This window comes from Parus major, chromosome 13 (assembly GCF_001522545.3).
Source record: "Parus major isolate Abel chromosome 13, Parus_major1.1, whole genome shotgun sequence".
In the NCBI taxonomy this organism is placed as follows: Eukaryota; Metazoa; Chordata; class Aves; order Passeriformes; family Paridae; genus Parus; species Parus major.
Window position 1 is genome coordinate 1,220,948 of NC_031782.1, and position 23,109 is coordinate 1,244,056.

A 23,109-nucleotide genomic window follows, 5' to 3' on the forward strand; every position below is an offset into this window, starting at 1 on the left:
CCTGGAGGTTTGAGCCCTCAGTACCAGCATGCCCAATTCCCAGTGACTCTCACACAATCCAATTAAACTCCAAACACTAATCAGCTGCAGTCCTGCTTCCTTTGCCCTTCCCTTCATTGGAAAACTCCAGGTGCACATCAGCCATCCTGCAGGGGAGTTGCACAATGATTTGATGATGTGTTTGCACAGCAGGTAGGAAATTCAAAAGCTTTGTTGTGCTTCTATTTCCCAGAAATCCCCCAGTGTCCAGCTGAGAAGGAATATTTGCAGCTTCCCAGGCCTCCAAGGGGGTGAAGCAGGAACAGAGTGGAAGGAACAGAAGCCCTGGAGCAGCAGGTTGGAGAAGGCCCCTGGTGTAACCGGGCACAAGAGGCACCCATGGGTGAGTGGGGACAGAAATCCACTGCTCAGAGCAAGGAAATGTTAAAGAATTTCAACATTTAAAAATGTGAAGCATGCAGGGCAGTTCTAAATGGTTCCATTTTTGCACATGCAGGGGTGTGCTGGGCTGTTGCAGGAGTGGAAGCAGGGCTGGTGATGCAGGGCTCCCTGCAGCAGCCTGGACACCTTTGCTCTGCAGTGCTCCAGGTTCTAGGGAAGATTTTTAACATTTCTACTAATCCCAAAGCACTGAGCCCTCCCTGCAGAGATCAGCTCAGGCAGCAGAGGTTTCACAGCTCATCCGACCCCAGGCCCAGCTCTAAACTAAAACTAAACTAAAAATGCAGCAGGATAATGAGAAAAACTCTGCACAGCTGCAGAGACAAAAATGACATTGAAGCACCAAACCTGCTGTGTTTGGAAAGGCTTTTCCTTTCAGTGAAAGGCTGGAGCTCCTCAATTTCAGACACAAAGAGACTTCCTGAAATGAATTGGAGATGACACCCAATAGCCAAGGCAGCCACTGCTAATTATTTAATTAAATCATGTACTGAAATCTGCATGGAGACAACTGCAAAATCGCCTCCAATGCAAACACTTCAGCACTGATAAAACCCAGGAAAGCAGGAATTACAAAAGGCACCTTCTCCAAAACCTGAATGAACCACCACAACATATAAATATATACATACACATATATTTATATTTGTATTTATATCACAGTCTGGTTTGGGCTGAAAGGAGCCTCAGAGATCATCTCATTCTAGAAACACTTTGAAGTCCTCCAGGTCCATTTACTGTGGATCTCTGCAACATGAATGGATCTCAGACAAGCACATTTCATTTGAAGGTACCTTTACAAGGTGTGCAGATAGAGAGGGAGGCACAAAATGTCACTGTTGCCTTCAGAAAAATCAATACCCAGTAAACAAACTGCTGGAAGGGTGGCAGGAAGTTCAATGACAACACCACTGCAAGCAGGGCCAAAAATCCCACTGCTTCCCATGAATGTCCTGCAAGGAGTTATTTAATGCCAAACCCACCCTGGGGAGGGCTCAGCCCAGGCAAGAACCTCACAACCCAAAGAGCAGAAATCCCAAGCCTTTATTACAAGATCCATGATTCCAGGGCAGAGCTGTGGCCGAGGGGGTGCCAGTCCCACCCAGCTGAGGGTGGGGCAGTGCTGCTGCTGGATTTCCCCCTTCCCAGGACACCACCAGCCTTTGTTCCAGCCTTTGGATTCCCCTGAGCTGCTGCTGCCAGCACTGGGTGGACCAAACCAAGCAACTGCCTCTTGGAAAAAACAAACACCTCAAGGGAAGGGGAAAAAAAATATTAAAAAAAAAATAAAAATCACACACTGGACACAGTTATCACTATGAGAAGTTGAATGAGTTGCTTTACATCCACATTGCAAATAATTTCACAAGCTGGGAAATGAGTTTGCTGAGTCTCCCCTTCCCCTGGGGGTGGAGGGTGTTGGTTTGCTGGATCCTGGCATGGGATGTGCAGAGCCACACTGAATCCATGTTATCTGTTGTTGTTGGGGTTTTGAACAAAATTGATGGAGTAGGAGCCAGTTGATGAATCCTGTTTGACCTGGAAGTTCTCTGTTGACAGGCCAAAGGGGCGCAGGACCAAATTGCCCAGATCTTTCAGTTTGCCTGCAATGACATCCCAAGAGAGCAGGTGAGAGCTGAGCACAGGGGAACTCCCATGGACTTACACCCAACTACACAGCCCAGCCCTGCTGATTTATCCATCACAGCTAAATGCTGAGGAAATCTCTGTGTTTTGTTAATATCTATAATATTTCTTAGCAGGAAATAAAAATCATTGTTAAATATCCACAGAATATGTGAGTTTATAATAAAGTCCTGTCAGTGTATGGATCTCATGTGATTCCTGACTCTGGGAAATGAATTTTGCTACAGCTGTAAGAGGAGAAGGACAACAAAAGGACATCCTTTTTTGTTTGCTCTTTTCCAAACCCATGAACAGCCCTGAGTGCCGTGGGATCCACCCCACAGCGGGAGCAGCGCCCGGGAGAAGCTCCCCAGCACAGCAGGGATTTGGGGCTCTGTGAGAATTCCAGCAGCACATCCCAGCTCACCTTCCTGCTCTCTGCCTCCCCGGGCAGGCTCTGGGGCAGCCACACTGAATTAATTGTTAATGAGGCAGAAGAAAGCCTTGGCTTTTCCGGGCACTCCAGCCCGGAGCTGCTGCTGCTGTCCTGGCACACACAGACCCAGCATTGTAGGGAAGCTCTGGCTCCTCCTCCCACAGCTCCTTTCAGCCCTAAATTAAGGGCTGTAGTGAACTGCAATCCCCTCCTAAAGAAAAGCTCCCTCAGAGCCTGTGCTGGGAGGAAGGAAAAGGCACCACGTGGAGCTGGGACTCAGCTGCAGAGGCTGCCCAGCCTCCAGCACCCCCTGTCCCCAAGCAGGGTCACCCTCTCCTCCCTCTGCCCTTATTCTCACCCATTTTGCTCTTTTTTCTTTCTAACACACCCTGTTTATTTTCCACCTGCACCTCCAGCACATTCAGGTTCTTCACCAAAGCAAATATTCAGAGGTTAAGAAGAAATCAGAACTGTAAAAATCAATTTAGGGCTCAGAAGTCTGTGATTCATTACTCACCTAAACTGCAATTCAACACCCTATTGAAAGAGGCAGATGCAGGAAAAGATTACTCACAATTTACATTAAGATGTAACAGCCAAAATTAATTGCTATTCAGAGTTTCTGGCAACAATTCTGGCTTAGTTGCCGGTGTTAATGTGGGGTTTGGAAGTTGAAAAGCTCCATCTTGCTTGTGAAAAGAATTCTTTTGGAGAAAAGACAAATGTCCTGATCAGGTCTCCTCTCCGTGTAACTTCTTGTGTTACCAACATTTTTAAGCAATTAAAAGAGCAAGGGCAAATCCCTCTCCCTTCCCTAAATGGTAAATGAGGACTGAACTGTAATTTGGCTCTGGTTTAATGACTTAAAATCACCTTGTGCAGGGTTGGGGTTTAGCAGCTCAGCTGCAAACACAACATAACTGTCAATATTAAAAAATACCAACCTATAATTCTTTAGGCACAAAGCCTAATAAATATCTTTGCTGATCTCAGGTAGCTGGAAAAATCCTTTAGGCAGGAAGGCCCAGGTAAGGTGCTCTGGCTTCCAAACTGCTAAAACCATTCTAAAGCTCACACCTTCTCCCCAGAGGAGTGGTCCCAGATATCACAATAATTCTAAAAGTCTCTAAACAAGACTGGAAATGGTTGGCTTTAAGGAGAGAAATACAAACCCCCCCAGAAAATGGTCACTGTTCACATCCTCAGTCACTGAAGTTCATGGGAAGTACAGAGGGAAAAGAGATCCCACCTAGTCTGATATCCAGGAAAAAACCAGCAGTGCAGAACTAGGGTTGGATTTACTGTTCCAGTCAAATCCCTTGTGATTAGTGAGGTCCTTTAGAGTTCAGCAAAGATCAGGAATTATTTCCATATTACTTTGTGCTGAAACCCATCCCATGTCCTACCAATGGGCCTGATCCTTCTGGAGATTTTCTGCATTTGTCATTTATTTATAGCCCCATCACCCTTGACCTGCTTTATTTGGGGCTTGCTCTCAGCACAATGGGGGAAGCAGACTCTGATCCTGCAAAGCTCTGCACTGACACTCTGCTAGGTCAGAGCAGAACAAAGCCAGAGCAAATGAGAAAAGAAATGACAGAAAAACATCAGCATAAGCTGAAATGGTCTCTTCTTCTCAAATATATCAAGAATCGGTGTGAAAGACAGGCTGAGTTTGTTTAACCTGATTTTCTGCAGAGCAGCCAAACACTTCCTTCCCTTCCCACCAAACACTGCCTTAGGAAATGTAATTCCACTCCTGGTGCTATCCCTGGCTAGGTCCAATTCAGCCTCCAGCCAAACAGCAATGAAATGCTGAATAAATCAGGGCAAACACGAGCACTTGGAGGTCTCTGGGCTGGGAGTGCTACAGAAGAATCACATTTATTTCTTCAGCCCCCAGATCAAACATCCCCAGTTATTCCAGCTGGGGGAGTTCCTTTAGGTACAGGTTTAGTGAAAGCCCTGGTTCATCCCTTTCAGGGGAATGTTTGCAGGGAGAAAGGGCTGAGCAGTTGGGCTGTGTCAAACCATCTTCCCCAGCTCTTACATAAATCAATATGAAACTGTTTTAGAAGGTTTTCTTTCTTTAAATGGAACTAATGGCTTTTTCTGCATGGGAGAACTCCTTGTCTTCAGTTTACTGTAGGTGAAACCAAGCAATTCAGAACTACAAAGAAATCAGGAATTTTGTTTAACACTGAACAAATATTTCTTTTCAGATTTACCTCCTTTAAATTTTATACAACAGATTCAATTAATGCATTTTTTCCTAATAAACTGTAAAGGTTTTTATGGAAGTACATGCTACTCACCCAGCATTTCTTTCTTTAATTTTTCATTCCTCTCCTCAATTTGCTGTGGTAATCTCTGTGGAAAGAGAGAAAAACTGGGATCAGATCCCTGCTTTCAATAATGCTCCCATTTTGGACATCAGCAGGGACAGAGACACAAATCCTGGTTTGTGCAGCTCCTACTCCAGACTGAACATTGCTAATCCAGAGACTCAGCACTTCCCACTCCAGGAATGTCCTTATGGACACTCATTTTTATCTGGTGTCTGTGATACTTATCCCAAAGTGCAGCTGCTTCTGGGAAATCACTTTATATCTGCCCTAAAAACCCTCAAAAACTGTGTGGAAGCTGAAGTTCTCCCAGGAGTTACACACCTGGGAAAACCCAAAGCTAACCATTGCTCCCATATAATGAAACTTTCTGGGAAAGCAGCAGTAGGGATGATTTGACCACAAACCATGATAATTCCAAACTGTTTAGTCTGGCATTGAAAAAGTCAAAAATAACTGAGGATTGAAATCAGAACCCCAGCTCTGCACTCCTGAAATACAAACAGTGCTCAAGTATTGGAGCAGGTACCAAATCAGGAATCAAAGAACTATTGTGCATTTCATATTTTAATCCATCATTTAGCGGGGTCATGACATTCCCTAGAGCAGTGTGAGATCATTCCTGTGGGCAGGGAGGAGGAAGATTTGCTCTAACTGTGAATGAAGCCAATTTGCAGATTTTCTTGAGGCATCATTTTCATTACCAGTGAGGAGGAAAAGATCCTGTGACATTCCTGCAAAGCAGAGACTTTTACCTTTCAGCTTCTCAGCCTCCTCTGGGTTAGAGCAGGTATGTGGAGTCACCAGCTGAAGCTTGGGGGGGAGTTTCTTATGAAATTTAGAGATTTATGATGAATATTTGAAAAGTGTAAAATTATGGCTGTCAGGATTTCCTTAACAGGTTTTCAAAGAGGGAGTTTTAAGCTTCAGTCTCAATAGTTTTGCTTCTCCCCTCAAATCCAACAAGGACCAGCTCAAGGCAGAACAGACCAAATGCCAGTGCAGGGTAACTTGGGGGCATTTTGTCCAAAGGGCTCTGCCAAGGGAGGGCAGGGAGCAGGAAGGGTGGAACCCCCACCCTCTGCACTGCCCAGGCACAGAAATCAGGAATAAACACTGATCACTCTGGACTGGGCCTGGGGGATGGCCAGAGGAGCAGCAGCACTGCTGGAGATTCCCTTCTGGGGCTGGGCAAGGGCTCCTGTGGGATTCTCTGGCACAGTCACTGAGAGAAGATCCTGGCTTTGCAGAGGTCCAAGGACAGTGTTTGCACTTGCAGGGCTTCCAAAGAGCCTGAACAGAACCAGCCTGAACAGAACCAGCCACCCCTGAGGCTCTGACTCAGAACCCTGGATTATCCTGAGTGGGGAGAGAGCACCAGGATGATCCAGTCCAGCTCCTGGCCCTGCACAGACCCCACAGCAATCCCAGCCTGGACATCCCTGGCAGTGGTGTCCAAACCTTCCTGGAGCCCTTGGGGCTGTTCCCATTCCCTGGGGAGCTGTTCCTGGCCCAGGGGAAGCCCCAGCCCAGCTCCAGAGGCAGCAGGGCCTTGATGGGAGCTCAGCTGTTGATGGGATCACCCCTCACCACCAACAGCACTCACACAGTTAAGCAGAATTATTTTCTGCCATCAGTGCAACTGATCCAGTCCCCCAGGAAATCATTCCAGGCAAGGTTTCTTGCCTAATATGCCATAAAAGCTGTTCCTAATCTGTCACAACACCACAGTGTGGGGGAAAGGGGGGCAGAATCACTGCTAATGATTTATTTTCCCAAATGGAGACTTAGAACAATTAAGCCTTTCAAAAAGATTTTTGTAACAACACATTCAGAGTAGGTTTAGAGGCAGATTTGCAGGTGATGCACATGAGTGTTTTTTCCTTCTGAGGCAGAATCCATTGCAGGTTCACTGGTGTGAAGTTGAACTAAAATAATGATAAATAAATTAGGCCAAAGTTCACTGAAAGGCTTAAGCTTACCATGCAAGCTTCTCTGGCTTGATGAACTGATGGGTCTTTTTCTAGGACTGCCTTATAATCTTCCAGAGCTTCATCTAATTTTTCTGTTTTTTCATAGAGTTCTGCTCTTCTCAGCAAAGCTCTGACATAGTGAGGGTCTAATTCCACAGCTGGAAAACAAAAGCAAAGCCCAGAATTGTACTTGAAACATTTCTCCACCCCCCAAATGAATTCTGAAGTGTGTGTTACATTTGTAAGCTGTCCTTAGAATGTAACTCAGGATCAAGCAGAGGCACAGCTTAAAGCTAAGTCAGAATTCAGAAACAGCTGCCTGGGACAGCCTCATGATCATATTTCATTTAATGTCCACAATCTCTCACAGATGAAAGTGATTTATGATCACAAAGCTTGAAATGTGCAATCCTATCCATGCAGGGATTCTAAGTGATGCTACAGGAACTTTAAGGACCTAAGATATTTCAGTTTTTGTGTGTTTAGCAAGTAAGTGGCTATTATTAGATTGCAGCTAAAGTTAAATCTCCCTCCAGACACACACAGCAGGGAAAATCAGCCTTGCCACGCTTATCTCAGTTCAAGTGGAGACAAACTCCAGGAGAATTTCTGGAGCTCTTCTGAATTTAATATCAAACAGTCCAGATTGTGTTGGGAATGCACAAGCAGGGATTTCATCTCTGTGAGCTGGAGAGGGGCATCTTGACTGAATCTCAGCTTTCCCTCCCCTCACTCCCTTGGCAGGCAGGGCTGTTTGCAGTGGCAGTTCAGACTGAATGCTAAACTCAGCAGTCACCTCCACATGGTAATTCCTCAAGAATTCCTTCATCCATTTTTCACCACAGAAACTGGGAATGTGAAAGATTTACCCAAAGAAACATGGAATGTGAAAGATTTCACCTCAGAAAGAGGGAATGTGAAAGATTTCACCTCAGAAAGAAGGACTGTGAGGGATTTTTTATCACAGAAAGAGGTCTGTCCATTTTATAATTCCCAGCCCATTAAAATGGTTCTGGGAACAATTAAATCTTGGATTATCCAGGGAAGTATTGCAGTTTATTTCCTCTGGAAGGACAAAGGCAATGGCACAGTCAGCAAGCTGCAGGTGACTCAATTGCTCTGCTGTGCTCCAGTCCCTGGGGAGCATCAGGCCCTGGCAGCTGAAGTCTCCCTGCTCAAAGCACATTGATTCCTTCTGAGCCACTGCGAAATTCAAGGTGTTTTTCAGAAATCAGCAGCAGCAGAGCCAGGCAAATCCCAGTGAGAGAGGCCAGGGAGGATCTGGTACCTCCAGGAGCCCTTTCAGCAAGCACAGCTCCCATTTCTCTGCAGACAGGGCTGGCACACAGCCACTGGATTAGTTCTCTGATTGGTAATTTGGATTTTTTTCCCCAGCTGTCACAGGGAGTTTAACAAACACTCGAGGGTGGGTGAGTGGGTGGAAGCAATAAAGCAAAGCACAGCTGAACTGATTCCACCAGAAGGTGCAGAGAGAGAACTGTGCAGGGCAGGAACAGGGGAACATAAGCCCTGGTGACAAAGCGAAAGCTGTGCAGGAGAAGGACTTGGTAATGCTTTTAACTCTATAAAGCCTCCGAGCTCTTTGGAATCTGGGATTAAACCAGGATTTGGGGGGGATGGCAGGTGGAAGTGGGTTTGAAATCACAGGTGTGGGAAATGGTTTCCACAGAAAAGACTTTCCTCTTAGAAATAAGTACAAACTGCAGCCTTATGGTACAAGAGAATAGAAAGTAGATTATTGCAGATAGGAAAGGTATGACAGACATTTTACAAAATATGTAATACAAATCAGGTGTTTTCTGTTCAATTCTTTAAAGATCCTTATGCCCAAAATTACAGCTCTGCAGTAAAGGCACTAAATGACACAATTTATGTATAAAAATCTGGCACTAGAGCAGCACAGAGAGAAAAAAAAATACCTTTGGTGCAGTCACTCAGGGCAGCCTCTGTCTTGTCCTAGAGCACAGAACAGTTTTGTTAGATTGAAGTCACATTTCTTCATGTCCCCAGCCCTGGAGGTGCCCAGGGAAGGGCTGGAGGTGGCACTCAGTGCTCAGGGCAGGGGACAAGGTGGGGATGGGGCACAGCTTGGACTCCATGGTCCTGGAGGCTCTGATGATAATTGCATTTGTGCCAGCCTCAGTCAGGTGTGACACAGAATAAAACCAACACTCACCTGTTTCATTTTTGCAGCAGCTCTGTTTGAGAACAGAACAGCCCTGTCCTTCTGGAAGCAAGCTGGGCAAATCTGCAGAGCCTTGGTGTAGGAGTCTTCTGCCTCTCCATAATCTGCAGAGAAACGGGAAAAACCCAACCCAAACCATTTATTTCAAATCACTGAACCCCAGGGCTGAGATTCCTTTGGAAACAATTCCCAGTATCCGGTGATATGACACCAGAATCAGCAGCTGCTCTCAAAGAACATCACTAAGTACATAAATACAATCAATTATTTTAAAATTGACTTAATTCTGCTTACAAAAGCAGAAATGTACTCCTGAGCTGAATGCAACAAGTGCAGCAGGACGTGGATGTAATTCTCATCCCTGAAATGGTTTCCTCTTTGAGCAGAGGTGGATTTCCTTTGGCTGAAGGGTGTAAAGCTGTCACTGCACTGCAGCTGCTCAGAGCAGCTGCAGAGAGCTTTGATGGCCACATCACCTTCACCTGACTTAAAAGACCAGAGGGGCTCTCAGGGATGAGACTCCAGCACTCCAGGCCTGTGGCTCTCCTGGGCTGAGCAGTTCCCTCCTGAAGGCCTCCAGAGATCACTGGATTGTGTTTCCTTAGGGCACAACAAGGCACCTCCAGCCTCTGCCTGCTCCTCGGGGCACACGGACTCCTTGCCTGTGTCCTGCTGACTGAGGGAGGCAGGAACCTGCATTTCCTGCTCTCTCTGGGAATCCTCCTCCCACCAGCAGATTCAATCAAAGGCAGATGTCAAAACCACTTCCCCCCTTCTGTTTGTTCATTAAAAGCAATGTATAAAGGTACAAGACAGCTCCAGAGCTCCAAATCTTGCATGAGTTCTAAGCACAACCATCAGCCCAGATCAGAGCCCTGGGGAAGCCTTTTTTTGATGAGTAAAAGAAACCCTTTCTTGTTCTTGGAAGACAGTCCAAAATCCATGGGTTTGCATGTAAACACTCAGCTTTCATGGGAATCCAGCTTTAGTATCCAGATCTCTGGGATTTAAACAACCTCTGAAGGAGGTCTGATAGCTCTGTCTCTTCTCTAGAGCTGGATGAAAAATGAAAGGGGCGATAAAATTCAACAAGGATGGTGTGAGAGCTTCCTCAGGGTTTTCTGCAGCACCACCAGGATGGCTCAGAACTAATGTGAGATTCTCTAACATCCACAGGGTGCTCAGAGATGATCAACCCACCTCCTTTCTTGAAGTGCTCATTTCCTTTCTCCTTCAGCCCCGTGCTCTCCTTTCTTCTTTTCTACAAAAGAAAAGACAATGTCTCAGAGTATTTCACTGAAATGAACAACTAGGTCAGCTGCAGCTCCAAATAAAGTATGGGAGGGAAGCAGAATAAGACATAACCTGAAGAGTTTTAACTCTGCCAAGATCTGCTTGTAGACCCTGTGACACGAAATCCTTTCTACATCCATGAAACACTGGAGTGTAACATCGAGGCAATTAAAAAGCTCCACTTCACAGGCACCAGGATGCAGGGAGAGCATCCATGGAGATTTCCATGCTTTAAACCAACACATCAGCCTTTAGCTAGCTGTTTGCTTCTCCTTTCCAACTCCATTTCATTCACTCACTGCAGGTCAGCTGTGCAGAATATATTTTAAATGTAAAGTCTCAAAAGTTTTGCTGGAAATAATTCCACCTCAGCAATTCCAGTTATTGTCAGAGATGCACAAGGAAAAGGTCCAGGCTGAGAAAGATTTCTGCCCTGAAAGATTTTTTAGGTGAAGTGAGTGCAGCCCCAGAAGCGGGTTCTTTGTCCAGTGAGAACTGCCCATGTGAGCAGAGCTGTGTTTTCAACCATGAAACCTTGGCATGAGGGGCTCAGGCTCTCAGCCTGTGACACAGAAAACTCAGGATGTCACCGAGCCATCCCTTCAACCTCCTGACAGTGCAGACATTCCTGAAACAAAGCAGGGAAACATCACAGAGCTCAGGAGTCATTCTGTGCTGCAAAACCCATCCTTGGAGCACTGCTTTTTCTCCCAGCACACAAAGGACTTCAATGGAGGTGTCTGTAAATGACAGATCACTGAGCAATTAAAAAGCCAACAGTAGGAAAAGGAGCAGTTTCCTTTCCTGCAGATTGTGTGAATCAAGGATTAATGCAATTATCAATATCACACAGAACATCTCCTTGGAAACAGCTAAATATAGTACAGAGTGTGGAGCACTGCACCAGCTCCCAGCTATGCCAAGGAGCTGACAAACAGCTCAAAATCACAGGTTCCTCCTCCTGCTTTTACTGGCCTTGGGAATTGATTCACCTGACCACTGGCACCAGCTCCAGAACAGACCAGGCTCACTGGAAGGACACTGAGTCATGACACAAAATTCCACAGCAAAATCTCATCTGAGCCCTTTGATACACGCCCAGACCATCAAATCTGTTCCTATTGCCTGTTAAATAGCTTTTCCAGTTCCCACTACTGCTCACATTTTACAGAAACCCCACAAGACACAGGGCAGACAAACCATGCCCAGTTTTTCAGGAAGTGCCTCTGCTCAGGGAGGGCTGACAAACCCCCCCAAATCCTTCCACAACACCCCAAGGGTCACCCTTGGTGCTTTCTAAACATGAACATACAAATTCCACACTTCAGGCTGCATGAAAATCCCAATTTCTCTGTGTAATACAGAATTCTGCTCTTCAGCACAGGCAATGTGGAACTGCTACACCTCAATTTTCCAGGGAGCAGACAGAAATTCCTGCCTGGACAGCACAAAAAAAAAAAAAAAAAAGCATTTTTAAATATTCTGCAGAGCATAAAGAGTGGAAATGATCCCAACACTCGATGGCACTGAACAAAGCAGCCCCATCTCAGCATGGAGCAGGCCTGGGATGAGGATCCTGCTGGAAAGATCTCCACAGACTGCCCTCAGTGAGGGGAAGGGCTGCCTGAAACACAAACCCCACTGACTTCATTGCTCATGACCTATTTAGAAGTGGCCTTTCAGTGCCATGAGCACTCTCTGCTGCACAGGGTTCAGTTACAGCTCCACAAGAATGAAAGGATTTTTATTATGAACACAACTACAGCATGCTCACACCAGTCCTGAGCCAGAAACCCTGGAACTGAGGGATGCTGGATGAGAAGTTTGACCTGTGTGATCGATATTTTGTTTCATTTTATCCAAATTATTAAAAAATATTACGTGTTTACCCTAATTATGTATTAAATGCTAACATAAAAAGAGATTTGCAGCAAGAAAGCTTCAGCTTTATATTAAAAAATAAAAGGAAAACCAACAAAGCAGCACTTTGAAGAGCTCTGTGTATGATTTTGTGATTTATTCTGCAAAGCATCCTGCAAAGCAGCAATGGTTCAAAACTTGCATTTCTGTGAGAGCCTGACCAACATTTTCAACACATCCCTGGCTGATGGGTTTCACTTCCAAACAGTGTCCAAAGTATTTTTACAAAGGTGAAGTCTGTGGGTACCTCCTGCACATCAATGGATTTGCATTCCAGGTGTGACTGACCAAGAAACAACATCTAAAAGCCAATTCCTCTGGCTTTTCCACAAGATGTAAAAGCATGAAAAATGGATGAGCCCCTCACACGCTAAAGGCACTGCCCTGCAAAGCAGGCAGGGTGGGAAATAAATCCATTATTTATTCCTCCATCCAGACATTCCTGTAACAGAAATTCCTAACACAGAAAGACAACTCTTACAATTTCCATTTCAGCTGGGCTGCTCCAGGAGAGGCTGCGAGGACCTGTTCAAATCCAGGGCAAAAGGGCAGCCTGAACCCTGGAATCCCAGGAAAAGCCATCCTGGCCTGCTCCGTGCCCTGGAGCCAGCCACCACTCCCCAGTTTAGCATTTTCTGCTCTTTGATGGCAGCAAAATATAAAGGTTTGGGGTTTTTTTGGTGAATTTTAGTAATGCAAAGATGACAAATTCCATGGCAGGCACTGATTGTGATGTGGTTTAAATACTTTTTGAAGTTCAGAAGAAATAACTGAATGTAACCAGTGATTATTCTTACAGGATCTGATTAGAAATGTTTAAATTTGGATACTGAATTCCAATCCCATACTCAATAAAAAAATCAGTATTTAACCCAAACCTGCCTGGCAAAGCCAGGGCTGCTGGAGATGATCTCATGACAAGGGACAGCTTGGCCCTGTGACAATAAAGTACAAACCTAAATCACACACAGCCCCTGCACCTCAGCTGCTCTGCCAAAACACTCAGGCTTAACAAGAAAAACACGATATGAAACAGAATTTTATAGAATTTATTTATAACTATATAATTATAAATAAATTTTATTTGGATATTAAAGTAATTTTTAGAATTATAAAAGCATTGTTCTGCTATTAGAGAAGACAGCAGCCTACATATTCCCTGTTTCCTTGGGAAGTGAGCAATACAACAGAAATGAAATCCTTGAACTGTGGGAGCTGAAGGAACAACACCCTCAGTTTGTGACATTGGTATTCAACATTCCCAACATTTCCTCTGGCTGTTCCTGTGCTTGGATTGATCCCTTGATTTCCCTTTGCTGGGAAATGTTCCTGGCTCCAGTTCTGGAGACTCCACTTCCAGTGGACCTCACAGTCCCCTGGGAAGGTCCCCAAAACCAGGGAAATCCAAATTCCTGGAGTTCAGAGGGGGCACAGAAAAGGGAATTTTAAACAGATCAGGAATGCATTTTTCACCTTCCAGTCCCACTTCTCAGTCATTTATTAGCAGTTGTCTGCTTCCCCCTGCAGTTTTGGGAAGCTACTGCTCTATCCTGCATCCAAGGGTTTGGATTTCAGTTTAAGGTTGGAGGCACCCCCAAACCCCCTTTTTTAAATCTTGAAAACACCCAAAGCTGCACTTGGGAGGTTGGAGGGCAATGGCATGGATAGACCTGGCCTGTCCCTGCTCCCTGGGATTCCCTGGAAAACCAAATCACCAAATCCCACAAAACTGGAAGCAGCGCTGCCAGACACAGGGAAGGGGGTCACAGCCCTCGCTGCCAGCTCCAGTTAAGCCCAGCCTAAGTGTGCCTGTTCCTGAGTGACAACAGTGCCAGTCATCCTTCCTGCTCCAAGGAGCAGCCTCGGGCAGGGGGAGCTGCCCAGAAATCCATCAGCACAAGAGGAAAAGGATCTGACAGGAGCAGGCTCTGCCAGAGAAATGCACAACTGAGCACAAGACTCAAATCAGACAGCAGCACTCAAAGGGACACAAAGGGAGATTTTTCTCTCTTCCTACTAAATTGTCACTCAGCAAATGAGTTTTGTTTGTTTAAAACTCAAAGAATTATAAATCACACAGGGAGATTATAATTCCAGCTTTTATTCAAATTGTGACCAGCTCTTGCAATTAATGATTGCAGATACAGATTTACTGCTCAGATGTTCTTCTCCAGGCTTTAACTCAGAAATGTAACAGGATGTTTTATTCTATACAGAAGCTTCCCTTTATGGAAAACAATGGGATCAACCCAAAGGCAAAGGGAGGAAAGGAAGGGTGAGGAGGAGGCAGCTTAAAGGAAATGTCTTCACTAAGCCAATGTTCTCTAAGATATCTTAGAGCCTGCAGAAAACAGGAGCATTAAAAAAAAGGGAAATTTTACTGTTTATCCCAGCAAGACTCTAAGGCATCACTCAAAAATCCTATTTTTTAAAAATCCTAAAGTTCTACCACATTCTTACAGAGCTGCTCACAAGACACTCAAGAATCTTCTCTTGCTTGTCTTGCTGACACATTTCCTGCTGTCAGAACAGGAATTGTGATCCCAGCCAGCTGGAGGTTCAGGGCACATGGAAAGGTCAGAGAAGGAACTGCTCAGGAGGAATATTGGGTATTTATTCCCGTGTCTTACAGAACACAGGGTTTGATATCCCAAATTGGAGCTCCCCAGGCCAGGTGCTGGGACAGAACAGCATCTGCCACGATGGAGGAGCTGAAGGATTGGGAGTCCTGCACTGGATAAACTCCTCATTAAAGGGTGTCCCTGAGAGCAGGGCTGGGGAGGCTGAACAATGACCCTGGAACAGCTGCTGGGTGTCCTGGGATTAATTCTGCAGAGCAGCCCCGTGTCAAAGCCATCACTGTCACTGACAGCCAGCCAGAAAAATCTGCTTGGAATGCATCAAAAGCAATTTACTGCTCAGTGCCCCTGCTGAGGCAGCAGCAGCAGCCTTGTGAAACAACAACCAAACCCTGTAAAGGTGAATTTCAATCCTTCAAAAGCCCAGAGGTGCAAGCCCAGGCAAGGCACCAGGCTTTGTTTTTAACAACACTTCTTACAGGTTTGTGTCTTAATATCCCTGCAAGTTCTTATTTTGCTTCTCTGTGCAGAGAACGTTTCTCAGGGTATCCCTGCTGTCTCCCTGGAAGGAATTCCTGCTGCTTAACATTAGAAATCTCACTGTATGGGGCTCTTGAAGTGTAATTAGAGAAAACACACAATCACTCACTGGCTCCTTCCCTCTGAGCTCTGCAGCAGCCTCTGCTCAGGTGAGTGTTTCTGCTCTGGAATGTTGGAACCTGCACAGAAATACCCAGAGCCAGGACCAGAATCTGCCTTTGCATCTCCAGAATAAACGAGATCTCTTCCTTCAGCCCATTACTGGAGAACATGGCCCCACAGAGCCCGTTTATTTCAGCTCTTGAACACAACAATGGGCTTTGGTTACAAAAACCCCAGCCTAGGAAGGAGCAGCTCCATAAATTTGACTGGAGCAGGGCTCACATCCAGCTCTCCTTGTGCCCCGAGCCCACAGTTTATGGTTGGTGCTGCAGTTCATGGTTGGGAGTTTTTGTTATTCAGACAAGCAGCCAAAACAAGTCCATCTCCCCAGGAGCCAGCCCCAGGCTCCTGTTTCAGGTCTGTTTTAACCAACACTGCCCTGGACCTGAAAGTACAGCTTGATTTTCCTGGGAACCACCACCCTCAGTGCTCCACTCACCCCAAGATGTGCCAGCATGGGCTCACAATAACCCAGCAAGGACTGCTGAGAGGCTGCTCCCAACCTCAGCAGCCAAAAACCTCTTCTGACTATTTCTGTCTCATTTGCTGCAGCTGCACGTTGCCCTTCTCAAAAAAAAAAGCCCTTTTTGAGTCATTAGGAGGAGACTTAAAAGGTTTAAAAAGCTCTGAGTAAATGAATGTACAGCACTGTTTGCAGACTGGGACTGCAGGACTTTTTCTTAAAAGCTGCAGCATTTAACAGAATGTTTTATAAACAGAATATACAGAATGTTTCACTTTTAAAAATAAATTCATGGCCATCAGTAGCAAGTACAAGGAGGAGAGTTGGAGCAGCAATTGAGGAGTGACCTGTCCAGGGGGGGATCATGGAAAGGGCCACTCCAGTGGCTGTAACAACTGTCTGAGCTCCCAATTCTGCTCTGCATTCAGAGTTCTGCAGCTCTGCTTGCATGAGATACCAACAATATTTTGCTAGAGAAAAAAACCCCTACATTTGAAAACCTGCAACTTTCAGAAATCTCTCCATGGAACATAAAAAACTGCTGATCCAGTACTGGTGGTGCTGGTGAGAGACAGAATCCCTCAGTTTGGGTAGCTGAAATCACAAACCACACTCTGAAGGGCAGAATTGCTCAACACCACTGGAAATAAACCTGCAGAAAGATGAGAGCTGCAGCTGCCTCCAGCCTTTCTCTGAGGAAACCTTCCCAGTTTGTTATTTTGCACTCCTGTAGCCCCTTTCAGTGGAGCTCCACAAAGCTGAGTGCCAAGATTCAACATTCCCAATTATTTTGGTCATTTGACAGCAGGCAAAGCTCCATGTGCAAAATGAGATGATTATCTAAAAATACACCCAAAGCAAGAACAGCACGAAAATTAACACAGCCAATTGCCAGGCTTGATGCTCCTTTTAGAGTTTAGTTCTTGAATGATTTCCCCCCAGTTTTTAGCAGTTTTTCTCTGAAGCTCTCCAGTCCCAGGCTGGTGCTGCAGCCCCAGAGTGACTCATGATGACAGTGCTCCTTACTGAACAGGAATAAACACAAGGAATAAAAAGGGACTGTTCACTCAGACTGGAAAAATCCCAAGGGCAGTGAAATGATTTTTGTGTGTGAGGAGGTCAAGGAAGGTGATTTTTGCTCTCTGCTCAGAGATGCATTTGGAGAATGGCCTGTTTTGGGCAAAACCCCCAAATCAAACTCCCTCCTACAACAAGAAGACACTGAATTCCCAGAGGAGTCCTGGGGAGGCCCCCAAGATACTCTGAGCTCTGCAGTAAAGGAAACTCTAATTAAACACAGAACAAAAGTTTCCAGGATAGTTAAACAGCTGTGCCAGAGATCTCCCTGACTCTGGACTAAAATCCTCCAAAGGATGCACCACAACACCTCCTGACATTGCAAACCCCTATTCTTCATTATTAAATTACAATTGGCAGTGTCTTTCTGACCATTTAGAGCCAAAACTGAGACACAGATCCAGAGGTCCAGGTCCAGCAGAGACCAGAATTATTTTTAGTCTCACTCCTACTTCAAGGACACTCTGTCCCATGTTGTCCCTCCCCAGTATTGCTTTATCCTCCTCAAGGAACTTCTATATTAACACAAACTGCATTTTTCTCTTCCCTGCTGCAGGATGAGTTTGTCCAGCACTGAAAGCAAACAATCCCACTTAATGTGCTTTTGTCTGATTAAAGTCCAAATAATCCACAGGGATCTATCCAAATTGAATCCCAACTCTCTGGATTCCCTAAACCAACCTTTCAGGAAAATTACCCTGAAATCTGCTGAACTTTGGAGAAGCACCTTGCAGGCACCCAGGGGGAACCAATGGATGCACAGACAGTAAACAACAGGGAGAGTTTTGCTGCCTGTAACCCCTGAGTCACTGCCACCTCTCTCACTGCTCAAAGCACACCAAAGCTGCCCTGGAATGTGAGGATTAAGAGCAGCAAGGAAAGCCACGACCACTGGTTAGCTAAAAGAAGGAATTTAGAGCAGTAAAAGCAGACACCCAGGGGCTTTAGAGGTCCCTCTGTGTCAGCCCCAGAGCATTCCAGGCACTGACTGCACACTGATCATGTCACACCCAACACTGGTGCTTTGCATTACCTGTTTCTCCTCCTCTGGCATATCTTTCTCTAGCTCTAGCAAGTATTCTTCATCTAGTTCTGTCTGCTTCCTCGAGCTACTCCCGTCATCCTGAACGTTCCCTTCATCATCCAGCACAGGTCCTTTGGCCTCAAAGGAGTCGTGACAGTCATGGAAACACTCCTCAGTGGGATCCTGGCCTGGGGAAGGGGCACAGCCACTTCCAAAGCTCTGGGGGTGCTGGGCATCTCTGGGGCCAGTCCCTGCAGACTTCTGGTCTGAGAGCTTCAGGTGATTCAGTAACTCCTCAGGCGGACTTGCATCTTTAAATTCTTCCATGCTGGACCTGGGAGGGGGTCGTGGAAATGAGAAAGGAGCAACACTCAGTAATCATTGATTAGTCAGCAAACAAATCCCAGGGTGGCTGAGGCTGGAAGGGACCACAGGGGGTCACTGGTGCCACCTCCTGCACTCCCAAGCACAGGGTTGTGTCCAGGCAGCTCTGCAGAGCCCCAGGGAGGAGACTCAGCCCCTCTCCGGGCTCTGCCCAGGGCAGCTCTGCCTCCTGAGCAGGGGGAATTGCTGGGCTCGCTCCCTGTGACTGCTCTGCAGCCACTGCAGGGCCCGGCCGCTGCTCTGCCCTCCTCCCCTTTTATTTATACACGTCTAAATGTACTTAATAACTTTATTTATTTTATCCGCATTTACAAATCTTTAAAGGGCTCTCGACACCCCGAAGGGAAACTCGGATCTCTCGCGGCGAGAGCAACTTCCCCTGATTCCATGCCCCGTGCAGGGACCCGGGGCCCTGCGCCCGTGAACACGGGAATTGCCGAGCTCAGATCCCCGGGAGCAGCCGGGCACAGCCCCGGGGGACCGAGCCCAAACACCGCCCCCGGCACGGCACGGCACGGCACGGCCCGGCTGGCCCCGCGCGACCCCTCCAGCCCCGCTACGACCCCCGGGACGCCAGGCCCGGTCCGCGGGGCCCGCCCCGCGCTGCCCGGAGCTGAGGGGATGGTCCAGACCGAGGCCATCGCCCCCGACCCCGCCGGGCCCCACCGGGCCCCCCGAGCCCTGGGCCGTACTCACCTGCGGCAGCCGCACTTCCGGCTTCCGGCTTCCGGCACGCCTCCGGCACGTGGGCGCCGCTTCCGGCATCGACAGCCAATGGGCGAGGGGGCGCGCGCGGGGCATGCCGGGGACTGTAGTTCCCTGCTGTGACGCCAGGGAGCGCAGGTGAGCACAGGTGAGGCCAGGTGAGGGCAGAGGAAGAAAGCCAAGAACAGATGAGGGCAGGTGCCTCGTGCCGCCAGTGGCCTCTTTCTCCCCAGGGCTGCTCTGCCATAGATAATTTCTCCCCATGTTTGTTGTCGGCTCCTTCAGGCCCTGTGAGGCCACAGCTGTGTCACCTCAAAGCTTCTCCTGTCCAGGCTGAACAATCCCAGCTCTTCCAGCCTTTCCTCCCAGCAGAGCTGCTCCGTCCCTCTGAGCATCCTCTGGGCTGTCTCCAGCAGCTCCAGGTGCTCCCTGTGCTGGTCCCGGGCTGGAGCAGCTCTGCAGGTGAGGTCTCACCTGAGCAGGGCTCAGGGACACAATCCCAACCCTTCCCTGCTGCCCACACTGGGGGATCAGCCCAGGGCATGGGGGTTCATTTTCCCACGTGCAGCTCTCAGCCACCATCTCTCTCTCCATCTCTGCATCCCCAGCCTGGACCCACCCCAGGAATTTCCTCTGATCCAGGTGTGGCACCAGCTCTTGGCTGTGTCAAACCCCCTGAGGGTCCCAGGACCTGCTTCTCCCATTTCATGGTTCTACAGCTCAGGAATATGTGCATTTTACCCTGGAACTTTGGGATGATCCTCCTCTTGTTCTGCCTCACACCCCATTCTGGTTTCATACAACAATAAAGGTGTTAAAGTATTTCAAATCTGAGCCCAAGAGGAGTCTTGAATTGTGCCGGGGATGGACCAACACCCTCAGGTTCAAACAGCCAGAGACTCGGGAGAACTTGAGTTGTTCTTTAGAAACTCCCAAACACTGCTGCTTACAGCAGAAGATCCAACAGGTGACAATTTGAGTTGAGAAAACCCAGCAATCCGGAAAATACCTTCTCATTATTTATTATAATTATTGAACGTAGGATATCCAAGAAGTCTTACTGTTTAAAAGGCTGGATTTGTGTCAAAGGGATTTCAGTGGCTCGAAGGATTTGAGGCTCTCCCCGGCCACAGAAATCCCATAGGTGGCGATGTTGGATTTTCCAAGCAGGTCCCGTTTCTTTTCCGTGTGAAACTGGTGAGGTTGGGGAAGACAGGGCTGGAGCTCTGGACAAATATTGCACAACTACCTCAGGCTCCAGGCCATATGTTAAATTTACTTCTCGGGACAGCTTTTTTGATCTTCACAGTAAAGAAACCAAAGCTCAACAAATCAAGCAAATGGAAAATAATTACCATTTTTCTGGAGGTCACAGAAAGTTCAGGCTCTTCACCAGAATTAAACATTTGCACACAAGTCTCAGTGGAATCAAATGATTGTGCTTCCCAAAGAACGTTTTGAAAGGAAATTGTGAAATAGGCAATTAAAGGCTTTTTAATCACAGCTATAAATTAAAGTTTTACTACATCCGCTTTTAAGCAGTGATGGATTCTTATTAATTTTGAATATCCATTCTCTTTTTCTCTGTGTCTTGGCTGGAGTGCTATAAGGATTATGGGAATTGCTAGACAGGGAGCATGTTCTTCACAGCTCAAGCCAATGTATTTTGTCACGAGAAATTCCCAGTAAAAGCCCCAGGTTTCCTTTCCCTCTCTCCTTCCACTTATGTGGAAATGGAGTTTTAGCTATTCTGAGAAAAAGCCAGGTCACAGTTTACAACTGAGTAAAAATGTAATGTCATTTTCTGTTTTAAGCCAGGCAGGAGAGCAGAGGAGTGCAGGGGGACCCGTCCCTGTCCCAGTGACATAAATTGACATCACAGCCCTGCTTTTCTCAGTTTGGTTCCAACCCAAGCAGACAAACAGGTTGTCCTGGGATGGTTAAATCTGGTGATGGAATTGCAACCTTTCGGTCCCCAAAAAAATCACAGTGGGCAGGAACATTTCTGGGTTGCATTGACATAAACCCAGCGTGATGTGGGTCCACATTCTGAAGTGTTTCTGCCCTCCCCAGGTGCAGGAGGTGTTTGTGTGACACACTGTCCCTGTGCTCCATGTCCTGCCCTCTGGAATGTGTGAGCCAGGGAGGAGCTGGGAATAAAGTGAGCAGTTCTCTTGTGGAGTGAATCAAACCAGAATTCAGTGTATTCCCGGTGGGATGAGCTGGTTAGATGTGGGATAAGCAGTACTGGATGTGAGCACACCGGTAATTCCATCCCATGACTGCTGTGATTATCTCCTGTGCCGGGCAATTTTCTGCTCATTTGTCTGAGGTGAAAGTCAAGCACACAAACTCAGAGCACAGAGCTCAGCTGCTGAATAGAAAGTTGCTATTTTGACATTTTCCAGCCTGGAACTGTACTTTCTAATACCTCTCCTCTCCCCATCACATTTGTAAAGATAATGGGAAGCTGCATTTCCAAAGAGCAAAGGATGCAGGATGCTCTCCAGCCTCAGCCTCGTTCAGCTGGATTGATTTTACCATAACTCTTCTCACAAATAAGCAGCACTTTTGTGAGAGCTGAGTGTGCTGAAGCCTGATGGGTTTAATTTCTGTACAGCTGGGCTGTGACACAGCTCCCTGAGCCATTCCAGCTGTGCCTCTCCACTGGGTGGCTCTGGACCAGCCCCTCCTCAGGGATGAAGCTCCACACAGCAGCTTAACCTGGGGAAATTCAGTGTTTTATGAACACCTTGGGTGCTAAATGACAGCAATTCATTTTGAGAGGTGAATCTGTTTGCCCACAGAGTGGGTTCATCAGGAAGTCTGTGAATGAGCATGAAAAAGATGCCACCACGTGCCACTGCAAGTTCTGCTTGGCAAATTCATTTTGGCTGTAATAAAAAAATTGGCTTGTCCCACAAGGCCTTATGATCGTGCCCTGGCCCAAATAGTTTTTCCTTTAAAGGAAAACTTTGCATCAAATGAAGGATTGACATAAGGAAGAGGGTGATTTGTGCACCCTCCTTTGGGCTGGCTTTGCCTGGTGGAGGTTGTAAAAGATTCCAGTGGGGAAAATGAAGATATTCAGAAAAGATCTCATCTGGACAAGTCAGGTGGCCTTGCAAAAGTTTCATATTTTAAGGTGGCATATCAGACTTTCTCCTCTGTTATCTTTGTAGTCTCTACTTCAGATCCATGTGGAATTTTTTCCCATTTTATAGAATTTTTATTACCTGTCCCTGTGTTGAGGCTGTGACTGGAGGTGAAGCTGCTGTTGTTTGACTCTTCTTATCCGAGAGGCAAAGGAAAAGCCTCTCAATGTGCAGACTCTTTCCAAGAGTGCTCAAGGAACCAGGGCTAGGGTTTGGCTCTCCAGTGCTCACTGCTGTTTTGGGAGGTATTTGCAGGGATTTAGCAGTGTTGTTTTTAGAAATCAGATCCTCTGGCAGCCTGGATGTCTGCAGGACACTCACTGGAGTGCTGAAATGGAGATTCTGAGCTCTTACCACTGCTGGAATTTTCCAGCTTTCTAAGAGATCCCAGTGAAAGAACTCCTTTATCTAATTCCTGATGGAGGAGTTACGTGTGCTGGTGATGAGGGAAGCAACTGCATCCCAGGAGCCACAGTGGCGAATTTAGTGGCCACAAGTGTTTTATTTTGTAGTGAGAATCCTGATGAGGGATCTTGGCTGAATTCCAGCCCTACAGGAACAGGAGCAAGTGTTTCAATTGTTGAGAAATTACTTTAATCATTGTTTTCCATCTCTAAAGTGCCAGTGTACAGCGATGTAGGGAACAATCGGGAATTATGGGCAGAGCCAGGGACAGCCTGGAGAGGAATAACCTCAATGCATTCCTCATCCATCCATTGATCTGTCCATCCATCCATCATCCATCCATCATCCATCCATCCATCCATCCATCCATCCATC

The 23,109-nt window shown here is 46.7% G+C and overlaps 1 protein-coding gene across 1 annotated transcript; it reads right to left on the bottom strand.

Moving 5' to 3' along the window:
• Nucleotides 1–1,066: 1,066 nt before the first annotated feature.
• On the bottom strand, nt 1,067–19,262 carry TTC1 (tetratricopeptide repeat domain 1). The gene is made up of 8 exons (XM_015641834.3): nt 19,166–19,262; nt 18,095–18,419; nt 10,228–10,288; nt 9,019–9,131; nt 8,762–8,798; nt 6,831–6,979; nt 4,819–4,873; nt 1,067–2,045 (listed from the first exon to the last, which is right to left on the bottom strand). Exons 2-8 carry the CDS (start codon nt 18,410–18,412, stop codon nt 1,912–1,914), a joined length of 867 nt encoding a protein of 288 aa, XP_015497320.1. The 5' UTR covers nt 18,413–18,419; nt 19,166–19,262; the 3' UTR covers nt 1,067–1,911.
• Nucleotides 19,263–23,109: the final 3,847 nt, after the last annotated feature.

Coding starts and splice junctions, on each gene's coding strand:
- TTC1 (XM_015641834.3), bottom strand. CDS start 18,412: ATGGAAGAATTTAAAGATGCAAGTCCGCCTGAGGAGTTACTGAATCAC. Junction 8,799..9,018: donor CTGCTGCAAAAATGAAACAG/GTGAGTGTTGGT, acceptor TCTGTGCTCTAG/GACAAGACAGAGGCTGCCCT. Junction 6,980..8,761: donor CCTGAGTGACTGCACCAAAG/GTATTTTTTTTT, acceptor TTTGTTTTCCAG/CTGTGGAATTAGACCCTCAC.